General features: G+C 55.6%; 2 protein-coding genes across 6 annotated transcripts in view; one reads left to right on the forward strand and one right to left on the reverse strand.

Moving 5' to 3' along the window:
* The first annotated feature begins 383 nt into the window (after positions 1-383).
* Positions 384-6,558, forward strand: Chpf2 (chondroitin polymerizing factor 2). Of its 2 annotated transcripts, XM_057762095.1 has the most exons (5): positions 384-1,938; positions 2,372-2,549; positions 2,655-2,936; positions 3,744-3,926; positions 5,213-6,558. In XM_057762095.1, the coding sequence occupies exons 1-5, from the start codon at positions 1,658-1,660 to the stop codon at positions 6,512-6,514; spliced, it is 2,226 nt and encodes a 741-aa protein (XP_057618078.1). In that variant the 5' UTR covers positions 384-1,657; the 3' UTR covers positions 6,515-6,558. The 2 variants fall into 2 exon arrangements, with proteins under 2 accessions (XP_057618078.1, XP_057618067.1); XM_057762084.1 differs by having other exon boundaries at positions 2,372-2,936.
* Positions 6,559-6,769: 211 nt separating this feature from the next.
* Smarcd3 (SWI/SNF related, matrix associated, actin dependent regulator of chromatin, subfamily d, member 3) overlaps positions 6,770-16,578 on the reverse strand; it is a 32,590-nt gene continuing 22,781 nt past the window's right edge. The window contains exons 1-13 of one of the 4 annotated variants that reach the window (XM_057762112.1): positions 15,879-16,509; positions 12,838-13,049; positions 11,080-11,122; positions 10,262-10,384; positions 10,016-10,154; positions 9,702-9,817; positions 9,443-9,544; positions 9,124-9,285; positions 8,094-8,191; positions 7,823-7,958; positions 7,413-7,535; positions 7,191-7,292; positions 6,770-6,956 (exon numbers count right to left, since the gene is read on the reverse strand). In XM_057762112.1, the coding sequence (XP_057618095.1) occupies positions 6,903-6,956; positions 7,191-7,292; positions 7,413-7,535; positions 7,823-7,958; positions 8,094-8,191; positions 9,124-9,285; positions 9,443-9,544; positions 9,702-9,817; positions 10,016-10,154; positions 10,262-10,384; positions 11,080-11,122; positions 12,838-13,049; positions 15,879-15,956 (1,488 nt within the window). In that variant the 5' untranslated portion in view covers positions 15,957-16,509 and the 3' untranslated portion in view covers positions 6,770-6,902. Of the gene's footprint in view, positions 6,957-7,190; positions 7,293-7,412; positions 7,536-7,822; positions 7,959-8,093; positions 8,192-9,123; positions 9,286-9,442; positions 9,545-9,701; positions 9,818-9,995; positions 10,155-10,261; positions 10,385-11,079; positions 11,123-12,837; positions 13,050-15,878; positions 16,510-16,578 lie in introns of those variants that run through there. The other 3 variants (XM_057762104.1, XM_057762121.1, XM_057762129.1) reach the window with 3 other exon arrangements.

Raw genomic sequence — 16,578 nt, forward strand, 5'->3', positions numbered from 1 at the left:
CTCCTTTCACCAGGCATGGAACTCAGGTCTTGGTGGCAAGCACCTTCAAATGGTGAGTTTATCTGACTGATTTTTAATTCCGTACTTGCCAGCTTTGAGACTTACCGCATTGTGTTAGTGTCTACGGCTTGTCTACAGTAATTCTCACTGCCTTAGAGCTACAGAGAGTTTTAGGCTAGCCCAAGGCACTTTTCTTTAGAGCTAACAGGGTTGAGCTGAAGTGAGGGATCATCTCTGGTTCAGTCGGGGTTCACTCGGCTTGGTTTTAGGAACCACAACCTATGATTAGAGTGGTGCACCCGCAACCATAGAGAGCGCGAGGCGGGAGCGAGGGGCCGGATGTGGTCACCATAGAGACGGGTGAATGACAGGCAGCGGAAGAGGAAGCCCTGGAAAGGCTAGGCTGTGAGGTGGCAGCGGCTGCTGAGCTGAGCTCCTCGGCCCGCAACGGGGTGGGCTCTTGGTCTCGTCACTCGCGAGGCGGCCCCATCTTCGCCCTGGCCTGCCGTGGGGGTCGGGTGTCCTTGTCGGCCTTATCGGACTGAGCACCCACTTGATCCTGCTTTCCGCCGCCGAGGCTCGCAGAGCAAACCAGCTGGACGCCGGGCCTCCTCTGCAGTCGGGGGACGTAGGCAATTCGTTTCTGACTTCAGACAACCGGCTAGGATTCGCTTTGGGGCTTCTTCCGAGGGCTGGCACGGGGCTGTGGTTGCCAAGGGACCTAGTAGGGCACTGGCTGGTGCAGGCGGAGGTCCTGTTGGAAGGAAGGTGGTGAGCCTCTGCTGGCCTTTCCAGACCTCAGCGTTTCTCTTAACTGCTGCTGTCTCCCGGGTTGCTTTATTTGGTAACCTCTAACTACGTAAAGAGTGCCTATAATTTGTCTCTTGCTGTTCTAAGGAAGGTGGACAGCTGAGTGGGATGGTCTGCAAGATGGCTCCGTCAGCCATTGCGCTCCTCTGAGAGGCCAGCTGTGCTGAGTCACTGTGGCTGTCTACCTCCTTTGGGTGGGCAGATGGGTGTTCACCTTGCATGGCTAGTGGTCTTCTGTGACAAGGAGGGGGTTACTAGAACCTATGGGTTTCTGTGACACTCGGGAGCAGGGTGGAAGGAGACTTTGACCCCTTCTCTAGTGCTAGCCTGCAGCAGTAGGTCCGGAGCCCTTATTGCGCCTGAACAGACATGGTGGGCCATGATCCCTACAGGACAGAGCAGGGTGGCTGAGGTGGGGCCCTTTGGTTGGACTGTCGTTTGGATGCTGCATGCACTTTTCCCTAACCCCTGCTGATCAGGTGCTGCTGACTTTCAGATCAGGCCATGCTTCAGATGAATGTAACCTCTTCTGGGTTAGGTTTGGCAGCGTTGCACTCTCTTTCCTCTTTCTACTGGACTACAGGCTGCAGTCCTGGTAGTGAGTGGCATTGTTCACATAGACATTAGTATTTTGTTGAGGGGTAGATCAGCACCATGGCCACTGAAGACCAGGCATAGGGCGTTGGCAAGTCTTTGTGGGATGCTGGACCTGGAAGCCAGCACACTTTGTTCCTTTCTCTATTGCTGACCTCATTGACCTCAGGTTCCCTGGTTAAAACTGTGGGGCTACTGCTGGTCTGGTGCCCATCAACCTACTGTTCCTTGAGACTGTGCCCTGGGGCACTCAATGTCAGGGCCTGCCACCATGAGACTGAGCTCGCTGCTGGCTCTGCTGCGACCAGCACTCCCTCTCATCCTGGGGCTGTCTCTGGGATGCAGCCTGAGCCTTCTGCGGGTTTCCTGGATCCAGGGTGAGGGAGAAGATTCCTGTGTAGAGGCTGTGGGGAAGCCAGGAGGGCCACAGAATCCAGACTCAAAAACTGGACTGGACCAAAGTGATGAAGACTTCAAACCCAGGATTGTCCCCTACTACAGGGATCCTAACAAGCCCTACAAGAAGGTGCTCAGGTGAGGGTGATAGGTGCACAGTCCCCAGCACTGATCCTCATTCTCGAGCTGCTTGCTGCTGGCTTTGCATTGCTACTCAGAGTTACTTTCCTAGAAGCACTTGTTCCCTATCTTGGTTTGTTCCTATTTTCTCCTCCCTAAGGCTGAGAGTCTCACCCATTGGTGTTAGTATCCACTGTTCTGGAACAAAACTGTACCTGCACTGACCCACTGAATAGACCTGAGCAGATGCTGCCCTCACCTACCCCTAGTGCAGCATCTCCTACACAGTGAGCACTCACATGGGGAGCTAGTTAGTAGTGATGAAGAAGGGGTACTCTCCCCTTTCCTAATCCCAGCTCTTTCATTCCTAGGGATGTATGTGCTGGGCCAGCTGGTGAATGCTCCCTTAGTGACTCAGGAGTTGACCCCTTATCTTCTGATCTCTCCACAGGACTCGCTATATTCAGACAGAGCTGGGCTCTCGTGAGCGCTTGCTGGTAGCTGTCCTGACTTCTCGCGCCACACTGTCCACCCTAGCTGTCGCTGTTAACCGTACAGCAGCACATCACTTCCCTCGACTACTCTACTTCACAGGGCAGCGAGGGGCCCGGGCTCCGGCAGGGATGCAGGTGGTATCTCATGGAGATGAGCGGCCTGCCTGGCTCATGTCAGAGACTCTGCGCTACCTTCACACACACTTTGGGGCTGACTATGACTGGTTCTTCATCATGCAGGATGATACTTACGTGCAGGCCTCCCGATTGGCAGCTCTTGCTGGCCACCTTAGCATCAACCAGGACCTATACTTGGGCCGTGCAGAGGAATTCATTGGTGCAGGCGAACAGGCCCGGTACTGCCATGGGGGCTTTGGCTACTTGCTGTCACGGAGTCTCCTGTTGCGCTTGCGGCCACATCTAGATGGCTGCCGAGGGGACATTCTCAGTGCTCGGCCTGATGAATGGCTCGGCCGCTGCCTCATCGACACCCTGGGCATCGGCTGTGTCTCACAGCACCAGGTGACAGCCCCTTCAAGGCAATCCCAGTCCCCCAATGGTTGGCAGTGAATGAATGATGGCTATCCAAACTGAATTCTTGAGTCCATCCTTTTGTCCTTCCCAGACGCCAGCCTGCCCCTTCAGTTCTCCCTTGCTCTCCTTACAGCGCTGGGGCCATCAAATGCGTGTATCCTTAGGGACCACTAAAGCCAGAAAGGTGCCAGAAATCACCCCCCCACCCCATTTCCACATTCAGTGCACATCATAGTTAAGGACAATGTGAAAATGTTCTAGAGTTGGCCACTCCCCAAAGTGGAAAGTCCAGAGGTCCCTCTGCTGCCCCAGAGAAGGTGGAGCTTCCCAGAGGCAGGCCATCTTATATACCAACCTTCTGGGAGGTGCTTCTGTGACTGTATCCTCACTGAGTAGTGGGGTTCTTTTTTTTTGGGGGGGGGGTTTTCGAGACAGGGTTTCTCTGTGGTTTTGGAGCCTGTCCTGGAACTAGCTCTTGTAGACCAGCCTGGTCTCGAACTCACAGAGATCCGCCTGCCTCTGCCTCTGCCTCCCGAGTGCTGGGATTAAAGGCGTGCGCCACCACCGCCCGGCTGTAGTGGGGTTCTTGGGGGAAGAGGATATCCTTAGTTGCCTATTTGCTTTCTCATTTCCAAAATGTAGGCATTGGAAGTGGGAATGGAGGTGGGGGAGCCACTGCATTTCTGTCCATCCTAAAGCAGCAGCAGGGATGGTGTGAATGCTAAGGAGGGCTGAGGGAGCTTTGGGGAGCAACAGCTTATGTGTGCAGCATTGATTGTCTAATTGGTCCTCTAGGGACAACAGTATCGCTCCTTCGAACTGGCCAAGAATAGGGACCCTGAGAAGGAGGGGAGCTCTGCGTTCCTGAGCGCCTTCACCGTTCACCCTGTCTCCGAGGGTACCCTCATGTACCGCCTCCACAAACGCTTCAGTGCCCTGGAGTTGGAGCGGGCTTACAACGAAATAGAGCAACTGCAGGTGAGCTGATGAAATGTGTTGCAGTGAGCTGCAGGTGAGCTGATGCAGTGAGCTGCAGGTGAGATGGCAGTGAGCCAATGCAGTGTGTTACAGTGAGCTGCAGGTGAGCTGATGCAGTGAGATGCAGGTGAGATGGCAGTAAGCCGATGCAGTGTGTTGCAGTGAGCTGCAGGTGAGCTGATGCAGTGAGATGCAGGTGAGATGGCAGTGAGCCGATGCAGTGTGTTGCAGTGAGCTGCAGGTGACCTGATGCAGTGAGATGCAGGTGAGATGGCAGTGAGCTGATGCAGCGTGTTGCAGTGAGCTGCAGGTGAGCTGATGCAGTGAGATGCAGGTGAGATGGCAGTGAGCTGATGCAGTGAGCTGATGCAGTGTGTTGCAGTGAGATGCAGGTGACCTGATGCAGTGAGATGCAGGTGAGATGGCAGTGAGCTGATGTAGTGTGTTGCAGTGAGATGCAGGTGAGCTGATGTAGTGAGATGGCAGTGAGCTGATGCAGTGAGCTGCAGGTGAGCTGATGCAGTGAGCTGCAGGTGAGATGGCAGTGAGCCAAAGCAGTGAGATTCAGTGAGCTGATGCAGTGTGTTGCAGTGAGCTGCAGGTGAGCTGATGTAGTGAGATGGCAGTGAGCCGATGCAGTGAGATTCAGTGAGCCGATGCAGTGAGCTGTGCCTGAGGGCAATGACTGGATGCTTAGGGAGGAGGCAGCTGAGCTGGGGGCTGGGCTAGTAGGTAAAAAGAGGCTAACTTCCTAAATTTAAAACGACCAGAGGGACAAGGGACCCTGGGCTCCAGGACATTGTAAAGTAAGCCCTGGGCTGACTCAGGTGCCACTAAATGTGTAGGTAAACTCCCAGGAGCTTTCTTAAATGCCTCTACAGCACTGCTCTCCTCTGATACAGCAACCCACAAAATCCCAAGCTTCTAGAATTGTCCTAAAGGGTTAAAAAGAGGGGAATTCTGTAGTGTGGGTCTCCAGAGCTGGGGTATAGGTAGGAGCAAAGGTCTGGTCGTGAAGAGGATGTGAGTCCTGTGGCCATGGGAGTGAAAGTGTTGAGCTTTGCGTGCCGAGACCCACTTGCTCTGTGGAGCACACAATCCCCCTGGCAGCAGCTGTGGAAGGTGGGTATTGCTCATCCTTTGTGCACTTTAGATGAGTTCTGTTACATGCAAGGGACTAGGTGTTTAGCCAGGAGGCTGCTGTTGGAACCTCAGAGCCTGGGCATCTGGAGTCGGGTGGGATCTTAAAACCAGCACTAATGTTGAGTGCATTCCCTCCAACCTAGGCTCAGATCCGGAACCTGACCGTGCTGACTCCTGAGGGAGAGGCAGGGCTGAGCTGGCCTGTTGGGCTCCCAGCCCCTTTCACTCCACACTCTCGCTTCGAGGTGCTGGGCTGGGACTACTTCACAGAGCAGCACACCTTCGCCTGTACAGATGGGGCTCCCAAATGCCCGCTGCAGGGGGCAAGCAGGGCAGACGTAGGCGATGCGGTGGACACTGCTCTGGAGCAGCTCAATCGGCGCTATCAGCCGCGCCTGCGCTTTCAGAAGCAGCGACTGCTCAATGGCTACAGGCGCTTTGACCCCGCGAGGGGCATGGAATACACCCTCGACTTGCTTCTGGAAGCTGTCACTCAGCGAGGGCATCGACGCTCACTGGCCCGCAGAGTCAGCCTGCTGCGGCCACTGAGCAGGGTGGAAATCCTGCCAATGCCCTATGTTACTGAGGCTACCCGGGTGCAGCTGGTGCTGCCGCTCCTGGTGGCTGAAGCTCCGGCCGCCCTGGCTTTTCTTGAGGCCTTTGCTGCCAGTGTTCTGGAGCCTCGAGAACATGCATTGCTCACCCTGTTGTTGGTATATGGGCCCCGGGAAGGCCGTGGGGGCCCTGACCCATTTCTTGGGGTGAAGGCTGCAGCCGCTGAGTTAGAACGACGGTACCCTGGGGCGAGGTTGGCCTGGCTTGCTGTGCGAGCAGAGGCCCCTTCCCAGGTGCGACTCATGGATGTCATCTCCAAGAAACACCCGGTGGACACACTCTTCTTCCTTACCACCGTGTGGACGAGACCTGGGTCGGAAGTCCTCAACCGCTGCCGTATGAATGCCATATCTGGCTGGCAGGCCTTCTTTCCAGTCCATTTTCAAGAGTTCAACCCTATTCTGTCACCACAGAGATCCCCCCCAGGGGGACCTGGGGCTGGCCCCGATCCCCCATCCCCTGGTGTGGACCCTTCTCGGGGGGCTCCCGTTGGGGGCAGATTTGACCGGCAGGCATCGGCAGAGGGCTGCTTCTACAATGCTGACTACCTGGCAGCCCGTGCCCGGCTGGCTAGTGAACTGGCAGGCCAGGAAGAGGAGGAAGCCCTGGAGGGGCTGGAGGTGATGGATGTTTTCCTCCGGTTCTCAGGGCTCCACCTCTTTCGAGCCGTAGAGCCAGGGCTGGTGCAGAAGTTCTCCCTGCGGGACTGTAGCCCCCGGCTCAGTGAGGAACTGTACCACCGCTGTCGCCTCAGCAATCTGGAGGGGCTGGGAGGCCGTACCCAGCTTGCCATGGCTCTGTTTGAACAGGAGCAAGCCAACAGCACTTAGCTTCCCCACCCCTGTGGCTGCCATAGCCTCAGGGCAAGGCAAGGTGATGGACAGATGGAGGGCTTGTTACTGTATTTTTTTAAAAATAAGAAAATGCTATTAAAAGTATCTTCTGCCAAACTGTTTTTAGGAAGAGGGGTAAGAAGAATCTGTGGGAGGGTTGTGGAGAGTTTGTCTACAGGATTCCATTGCCTTTTCCCTCTCTTTCCCTCCCTTCCCAGTCCCCAATGATCACAAGGCTGCTGCTGTCTGATGAGTGACCTTTAATCCAGTCCTCCCCACTCCCCCACCCCCAACCCCACAGCAACAGGGGAGGGAGGCCCAGAGTCCAGGGCCTATGCTGGACAGTGTGGCTGGCTGGTCCACAGTGATGCTTGTTCACGGGCTCCTAGGTGTTGCGCACGACCAGCGATTGTTCCAGCTCCTGCCTGCGCTGCTGGATCTTTAGAGGAAGTGTGAGCAGGGGCAGGGTTACATTGATCCTGGTGAGTGACCAGGGGGTACCCCTTCCTGGCACCCCTTCCCTGGAAGAGTCTGGGATCCCGGAGACTACTGCATGGGGATGTAGGATGGTGGACAGGTGTTAAGTGTAGGTGGCACCAAAGACTATTGGAAGGCGAGAAGCAAGGATTCACTGGGAGGAGAGGGAAGCCTCCTGTTCAAGGGCCTCCATTACCTTACAGTAGAAGTAGCGGCTGACGGCTTCCTGGGACCAGGGCTGGTGGTAGAACTCAGCCCGGCGTTCCTCTTCAGGGTTACCGGCCACATCTGTCATCACCTGGGGGAGCATGAGGTCTGTCCTGAGTTCCCCAGTACCTCACCTGCCTGAGTTGCATGTCCACCTTTCCCTCCCCATGTGCTTGTCTGGGTGCCAATGCTCCCGGAGCCCTCTCTTCACCTTGAGGTCTCGGCTCTGAGAGCGGAGCAGATCTTGGACGTAGCCTTTGGGGTCTCTGGAGAAACTTAGCATGAAGTCCCTCTGGATCTTGAGCTGGTTTATGGACTCAATCGTCTCGTGGATCTGCAGGTAGAAAGACAATGATTTCCACCTGACCCCGTGATGTGGGCGAGGAATGAAAGAGGAAGAAGGAGGTGGGGGACCTGCTTCTCTTGTGAAGCACAATTCCCCAGAGCCGGTTTCCTTTGAGCAGGGAGGGGAGGGGGTGGGCAGAGCTGAACTTGGAAGGAGGTCAGCTTCTCAGCAGGGAAGGGCTGTGTGTTCCTCAGTCCTAGGTCCATGCTGTGGTCTGAGTATTTTGTCCTCTCTCTTGGTTAAGGTCTCACCCTAGCTCTGGGCTCAGGCCGCACCTTACTGTCCAGAGCGCTGATCTCCTGCTGGTTGGCCGTGGACAGCAGAAAGCTGCTCATCTGCCCCTTCAGTGGCTCCTCTACCTCCACATCAATGTCATAGCATGCTGTCTTCTTCTGGTCTGATGGGTCCACGCTGCCAGAGAAGTCCAGCCTATGATGTCCATGGTACACCCCATAGAAGCCCAGAGGTAGGGCAGGGGCGGGTACAGGAGGAGGGTGGAGAAAGCAGGGAGACTTTCCCCAGTGGGAGTAAGCTAGGCCACCTCACCTGATGACATGGTTGATGACAATTGGGTCAGGGGGCAGCAGCAGGGCTGTGAGGCGCTGGGGAATCTCAGAGAACTTCAGGCGGGGACAGTCAAAAATCTGAAGCAGTATTATTGAGAGGGGTTATTCCTGTGTATGTGTGAAAATCTAAGTGGGATTGAGAGGGGTCATTCCTGTGTATGTGTGAAGAGACAGTAACTAATTTGGATACTTCCATTCTGGGAAGACCAAAAGAAACTGAGCGTCAGATTACTGGGTGCTCATGGCAACGAGCCAGGTTAGAGGTGGAGAAACAGGCATGACTAATGGGGAGGCCAGCCAGGGGCCCTAAGTACACCTGTTTGGTTGTTAGTCCTGTCTGCCACATTCTGTGAACAAGTTACTTAACACCTTGGGTCTTGGTGCCTTCATCTCTAGAATGGGGACATATTAACAATCTCCATCTCATGGGTTGTCATGAAGATCAGGTGAATTAAAATACAGAAGTGTTTGGAATGGGATATGGTAAGTGCTCAATAAATTCCAACTACTATTTCTACTTAGATTTATCTGCTGTGTTTATTTTGAAATACACTAATAGTAATACTCTACTTTGGTAGAATTTTCCCAGATCATTTTTGCAACAATCTGGTTTTCTTAGCTGCCAGCTACATGTGATGGCATGGCACAGCTTTTACCACCCTTCACACCAAAGACAGAACCAGAGGCAGGAAGGATAGCAATGCAGGTTACCCCAAGTCTAGACCCAGGACTGGGATCCCAGGGATCCCAACTCCAGGTACCAAGAAGATTACATTACAGAATGGTATTGCTCACTGCCCCTCCCCCCAGGAGGGTCCCAGATATGTTTCCCTTGGGAAGCAGCTAAACAGACTGTGGAAGAGCCTGGATGAGACCCTGGATGAGGCCATAACCCTGACTCAGTTCCTGGTATTCAGGGATTCAGCAAGAGAGCTGGCTACCTTTGGGAGGGGCTGATGCTAGGTCACTATGCCTGCTTCCCAGACCCCGGGACTTAGGACATCTGTTACCTGCTGGAAGTACTTGTCTCCATTGATGTACTCCTTGTCATGGGAGTCCTGCAGCCGGTTGGTCTTCACATATTGCCACAGTGCCTGCACAATGGCTGAGCGGCTCTGTGTATGCAACCCCAGCAGTCGGGCTAAGCGAGGGTCCAGTTTGAACTGAGGAGGCTGGGAAAAGGTCACCAGGACAACTAGCTTAAAGGGGGAAGAAGTGGGACTCAGGGGCATGGGGCTTCTGGTCCTTGGCAGTGCGCTCCTAAAGAAGATGAGTAGGAAGGAGAATGGGGTCTTTGGGTGGTATATGCAGGTGAGGGGTAAAACCAACCTGATAGTCCAGCATAAGGAGTAGGGTACAGCGCACACTCAAGTCCCCTGGCCTCTTCACTTGGAACCCATCTGTCTCCTGGGTTGTGGGTGTCCGATGCCACTGTCCAGGGCGGGGGAAGAGCTAGGTCACCTGCAGACCCATCTGGATTGATGGGGCTGAGAACTTTAGGAGGATCCTCAGTCCAAATTTGCAGCTTCCTTGGGGCCTTGGGTAGGCGGGAAGGTGGGGACTCAAGGGCAGAAGCAACTTGTCTTACCTCCACGAGGTGGTTGTCTGGGCCATAAAGATCTTTGTCCAGCTCAATGACCAAACTCTTGAAGAAGGAAGAGAACTTCCGTTTCTGCTTACTGGGCTGTGGGAAAGTGACAGGGACTGTGGGGGCAGAACAGGGACCATGGACACAGAATGGGCCACGTTGGCAGCAGGCAAGTGGTATGCTCAGAGGCAGTCCTCTGTCCCCAGACTGTCCCCAGGCCTGCCCACCCACCCCAACCAGGGCTGACGACCCAACTCCCAGTACAGACATGTCCTCGACTCAGCCCATACCCACCCCAGGACACCTGGAGAGACCTGGGCCAGGACGTACATCATCCAAGAGCTTCCCCTCCACCCGCAGCTCCCAGGAGGCAATGCTGCCATCAGAATCTTCAGCATCGGGCTTCGCAGGGTTAAAAGTATTGGAGATATAAAGGCGCAGCTTTCGCTTTTGCTGTAGAAATAAAGTGTATCACAGGACAAGGGCTGTGTGCACCCACCCGGGGGTACCCTGCTTCCTCCTGGACTTAGAGCCCTCTTCCTGCTCCCACACTAAGGCACCTTCATGGGCCTCTTCAGGGCCTCCTGGATGTCCACTCGCTTCCGCATGATAGTTTGATCCAGCTTTCTCTCGAATGCTAGGAGGTCCATGTAAGCCTGGGACTCAGGGACCAGCTCCCGAATCTGGAGGAGGAACAGGGTCGCAGCAGGGCTGTCAGTCAGGCAATGCAGAATGTGTGCCTGTTCTGTGATCACAGGACACAAAGGACATGCAGGGGAGCTGTCCGATTGATTTCAGGGTGTGGAATTCTGCAAGTGTGGACAGGACTTATCCCCGGGACTCTATTTTATAGCCTCATTGCCCCATTGTGTGTGGATAAAGATTGCTTCTCCCTCCAGGAAAATCCATGCATCTCATCACCAGGGAAGGAGGCAGCAACCAGCAGCCCAGCAGGCACAAGAGCCTAGCCTCATCCCGCCACCTCCCTAAAACAGTGGGAGGTAGACTTGGTGGCCTCAAGGGCCCCACACCTGCTGCCCTTTCCCATGTCCAGGACTTCCTGCTACCTTCTGTTCCCTTTACCTAGCAATCTCCTGTCCCTTCTTTGTCCCATGCCTTTATGCCTTCAGACTACTGGCATTCCACTCCTTAACCCCAGGCCCTGTGTTCTGCCCCTCCTCCCCCATGGCTCTCCAGCTTCTTTCCTCAGTCCTGCCCTGCCCTCTCACATTGGGAGCCTCACTTCTTAATGAGCTTTTAAAGCAAAAAGTGAAAGTGGCTATGAAGCTGAGCCCAAAGCTTTGCTCCTGAGGGAGGAGGGGAGGGCGGAGCAGCAGAGGGTGGGGGCCGGCTGGGGGCTGCTGTGAAAGGCACTCACCCTTTGAGGGAGGATTTTGTCAGCCATCTTCCTCCTCTTGGCACTGTACATTTTTAAAAGAAAAAACCAGGTTACCATGGCGACAGATCTGGGAGTAACGAGGCCACCTGCTAAATTATCCCGACATCTCCGCCCGCCTGGCTGGGGTTCCCACAGCCTGCTTGTCTGCCCGTCTGAGGGCTATACCGCGACATGGAGCTCGTACTTCCATTGGAAAGCAGGGCGACTTGTCCTTTCTCTGGCTTGGGACTCCCCCACCCCCCACACCTTACACCTCAGCACACACATTCTCAGAGTCAGAGGAATTCAGACTTAGGAGAAACTAGGGAAAGAGGAGATGCTGCCAAAAGTGACTGCAGAAATGTTCGCAAAAAGCTGGGAGGTGGGGAAGACAGAAGAGAAGAGACAGCCTCTGAGGACCCTCTTCTCCTGCCAAGCAGGAGGTCCATGCCCAAGAGAGCCCCGAGCTCCAAGAAGAGGAGAGATGACTCTTCCACCTGGTTCCAGGAGCCGTCGTGGTGTGAAGCTGGTGGGACTTGGCACCCCTGCCGCTCGGGGCTTGGAAGGGACTGTTTAAGGGCACGAGGCGCTTGTGGTCTTGGACCATTTGCCAACCAAGGGACACACCACATTCACAAGGACCCTGGAAATGTGCAGGAGTGTTCTATGTGAGTGTGACTCAACACTGGAACCAAAGTGACTGGACCTATGGTAGACAGCACCTGGAATTTCTCTGTTTCAAAAGCAACCCAGAAAACCGTTGGCTGGCCAAGAGTGCACACAGCCTAGAAGATAGCTCTACACTGCCCCCATGTGGCAGTCCCACACACTGCCCCCTCCCTATTCTATGCCCAGGCAAGCCACTCACTCATTAAAGAAAAAAACCGACCCATTCTTAGACTATGCAAGCCTCTCATGAAAGGATTTCAAATAAATTGTACACACAAAACTTAACTTATACACAAGTCAAAGAGTTATTTACTATAGAAGATAATGATTCATTTTATAAAATAATTTATCAAGGGTCACCTATAAATGATTTTCCTTGATGTGTAAAAACTACTTAAAACGAGGTAAAATTGATATTACACCTTGTATAAGAACCCATCTGTTGTGCAAAAAGAAGCACGTGTGTTTGGCTAAATACTGAGGCCCATAGGGATCTTGCCAACAGTCATCTGGGGCCATGGGAGTGCCACCAACTTCTCAGACTAGGAAATAAATTGGTCCGGTGGCCTGGAGGCAGAGCTGGTCCCTCTGAGGAATTACACCGCCTATTCACACCCATTGTCAAGATAGGGACTGTGGAGGTCTAGAGGAACTCTGATGCAGCCTGGGATTAGGGACTGGCAGGGAGGTACCGGAGGACCACACTTTAGAAAACACACCGCTAGAGCTCAGCCCTCAGTCTGTTGCCAGCCCTGCCTCTCTCCCCAAAGACTAAAACATCACCTAGAACTTGGGGTAAAGGACTGGAAAAAGGATTTAGCAGGTGACAAGCAGGAGAGCGAGAGGTGCGTGCAGAGAAGGGACACTGGCAGCTGACTATTGCAGCCTGTCTCCACTGTGGGCACACAAAAGAACCAGACCAGTGCCCCCTAAGCCCTCCCCAGAGAGTATCCAAGCCAGAATGACTTGGTCGCTGCTAACATCCTTTCTTGGCTTCCCATATCCATCACTCACCCACCTGGTCCCTGAGGCTTCTGCCTGCCCGCCCCTGCCCGCCCTTCCACGCCGGGGGTGGGGGGGGGCACTCACCTGCGGCTCCGCGCGGGGGCGGTGGGCACTGGCTGGCCCTGGCCCTGTGGCTGGCTCTGCCCGGGCGGGGGCGCTGCTCGCTTGCGGGCGGGCTCCATGCCCGCGGGGGCCAGGCCAGGTCGCACGGCGGGGCTGCCCATGTACGGGGAGCCCGGGGGGCCCATGGGCGCCCCCTGGTGGGGCATTCGGGCTCCAGACGGCATCCCGGGGCGCTGGGGGGTGGGGCAGGAGGTGAAGCAGAAACCGGCGCCGGCAGGTCAGATTCGGTCCCGACCCCCAGGCCAGCGTGCTGCGTCCCCGCCCCTCTCCAAGACCCGGGGCTGGTAACCCTGCGCTGAACGAGGAGTGGGAGTGATTGGTGGGAGGGGCGGGGGCGCGGGAATCTGCGCCGCTCTGGAGGAGGGGGCTCCGTCTCCTAGCAGGAAGCTAACTGAAGCCAGGCAATTGCCCAGGGCAAAGCCTAGCCTCGGAGCCGTGCAAGGTACCGCAAAAATGAATATTAATGGCGCCTTTCAACCTTTCAAAGGATGTTCACATCCGAACGGCCCTCTGCAAGCTAGTCAGAGCAGGTCTTTTCATCCCCAATTGACAGATGGGGCAACTGGGGCTCAAAGCGAAAGGCGACCTCGCCAAGGTCATCCCAGCTCGTTCCGGCAAAGGCAGCACCTGATGGGCCCTGCTCCCCGCTGCTTCGAGGCGCTGATCTCCTGAGCTCATTTCCACATCCCACTTCTGGGGCTTTGTACTTTAGCCCCCCCTCTCCCTTTCAGGGCCCCTGGTTTTGGATCCTTGGTCTCAACTCCTTCAGCGGACTCCCAAGTCTCTGACTTAGCCTGCCTCCTTACTTTTATTTCTTCCAAGGTGATTCAAGAGGCTGGGCAAGGGCACCTGAGGGTCTGAGTTTTTGAATGGCAAGTGGGGAACTGGGCTAGAAGTGGGCTGCGGGGCGCGCGCGGGGTGGGGGGGGGCGGCAGGGATGGTTGAAGGAAGCTGCATCAATGTTAGCATCCATTTCTCCTTCCTATCTGCCTACATCATAACCCATTTCCCTTCCCATCCCAGCAAGGGTAGAAATTGGAGGGAAAGGAGGCGGGTTGTATTTTCCCAGCCACCACCTCTAGCAGTCAATCAAAACAGATGAGGTGCAAATCCAAGCGGAGTGTTCCAGAGTCCACTTGTTCAGGCCTGGGAAGGGAGTTGAGGTTTAAGGGCTAATCAAGACGTAGGACTGATTCAGAGGAATAGGGAGGTGATGGGGGTACAGACTCTATTATTTAAACACCCCCATCTCAGGCTAGGGATATAGCTTGGTACAGTGCTTGCCCAATACACGTGAAGCCCAGGGTTCGATCCCCAGCACCAAATAAACTGCACATGGTGGCACACACTTGTAATCCCCAGTCTCAAGGTGGAGGCAGAAAGATCAAGACCATCCTCCCCTATATAGTGAGTTCAAGGCCAGCGTAGGCTATAGGAGACCCTGTCTCAATATAAAATAAACAAACACAAAACACTCCTCATCTCATCCCAGGATCAAGAAGCCCCAACCCTAACCCCCAGGCTTCCTTTCTCACCGCAACCCCCCACCTTCCCACCCCAGCACTGCTCATCCCTAAGGTCTACACCCTCTGCCAGCAGCTGTCCCTGCCCATCTGTCTACAGTGAAACCAGTCAGTCCCTGAATCTGCCTCCCCCATTCCACCTGACTCTGTCACTCATACCACCAATGCCACTAGGGTGGAAACCATTCCCCACTACCTAGGGGCCCTCGATCACTCAAGAACTGAACCTCCAAAGATGGCCATGGTCAAATCCATAGAAGAGCCTCCTCTTCGCCCCATGGGACTCTAAAGCAACTCCCCCAAGCAGCCAGGTTTAGGACTGGTAACTCTACTAACCCACAGGACTGCCTTGGGAAGTGCACCCCAGAGATCCCTGCGGGCAGAGGACAGGCTGCCACAGGGAAGCCGGCTCCCCTATCAGCTGCTCTCCTGTTATCAAGGCCACTCACTGATACTGTCTGGTTTACTGAGAGGCCCTGAGAGGAAAGAGCCTCCTGGGGCCCTGCCACTAGTACCACCATCACAAGAGGTCAGGAATTGGGGGGCCCTTGCCTCTCTCAGAGAAGGTGCTTCCTGGAGTCACAACCAAATTTGGCCATAGTAAATCTGAGTGATTCTCCCCTCCATCGCATATTCCCAAGCCTGGAACCCCCTTCTGTCAGGCTCTCCAGGGGCTCAACTCCATCATCTACCTCCTTAGGTCCCTGGGTACCCTCTGGCTTTTCATGTGTGTTCACATGTCTGTGGCAGGACAGTATAGTTGTCATCCCTTTGGTGTCTAGGCCTCGTGTGTCCCCAACTCCAGCCCTTCACACCTTTGAGGTATTAAGGTCATCAAGTTCTGGTGGCTGAGCCTGCCAATGGATCCTCTGACCTCTTTAACTTGGGGTCCATCTCTCAAGTAGGCCTCTCTCAGCTCAGACAGCAGGGCCAGGTCCTCAGGACCCTCTTGCTAGGATGCTGAGGTTCCTCATTCAGAGAGCTTTTGCTCTCAGGTGCCTCCAGGGTCACCTGCTCCTAGTTCCTCAGAGCCAGTCAGAGTGACACTGTCCCAGTGGATGAACAGGGACAACAGGCAGCCCAACCCTAGTTGTGTGTTCCAGTTGCCACCCCACCCCCACCCCAGGGCAGGGGTAACACCTGGGGCCACCAGTAAAAGAACGGGCGACGTGTCAGCTACAGAGGAGACCCACCTCTTGGGGGGACACAGTGCTCACATCCCACCCCTTGCCCCTGACAAGAGCCCAAGCCAACGCGACGCCTCTCTTCCCCGCTGCCGCGCGCCCATCCCCAGCCGACCGCTTGGCGACGTGTTCGGATGCCAGGGCGCCAGCAAGGTCCCAGGGTTGGGCCATGACCGTGCGCCCCCCAACCAAAGAGGTGGGAGAGCCGAAGCGCGCCGGCGGCCCCTCCCGATCATCCCTCCATTCAGCCCGAGCCAGCTCGCTCACCCTCCCCCGCTAACTTTCCCCCACTCACCACCCCATGGACCAGAAACTCAAAAAGTTTGCTTTTCGTGGCTTTGCGCGCCCCTCCGGCAACTTCGTCCGCGGCCATCGGGGTGGGCTCAGCGGCTCCTCTCACTCTCTCTCTCTCTTCCTCTTTCTTTCCCTTTTCTGCCTTTTTTTTCCTCCAACTCTCCCCTCTGAGTCCTGCTGGGCTCTCTCACACTTCTACTCGAGCGGAGTGGGGAGGGGGCCCCTTCAGGGCTGCCCTGACGGCCCACGGCCCACGCCGCCGCCGCCCGCCCGCCGCCGCCGCCGCCGCCGCCGCGGCTGCCGCATTCCTGCACTGATAAGACAGAAATAGTCCGGCGGCCCGGGGTCTGCCTGCGACGCGGCGGGGACAGAGCAGCCCTCCCGTGCACCCCGCGTGGTCCAAACGGCGCAGATAAGCTGCAAGCCAAGCCGATCAGCTCGGAGGCTGTGAGATGGGCAGCGGCGCAGCGCCCAGGCCGCTGGAGGCCCACCGGTGGCGACACGGGGAGGGAGCACCGGGGGAGGTGACAGGGGGCTCGCCGGCCACCCTGTCTCCTCCACAAATAGTTTCTTGGTTAGGGAATTCGCCGACAGGGCCAGGCAGAGAACAAGCAGTTCCAACTTTCTTCCCCCAAGTGGCTCCTGCCGCATTTCTGAGGCCCTTTCCCCAGGGACCAGGCAGGCCAAGTAGGGAAACATTT

Source organism: Chionomys nivalis, chromosome 1 (genome assembly GCF_950005125.1).
Source record: "Chionomys nivalis chromosome 1, mChiNiv1.1, whole genome shotgun sequence".
Taxonomy (NCBI): Eukaryota; Metazoa; Chordata; class Mammalia; order Rodentia; family Cricetidae; genus Chionomys; species Chionomys nivalis.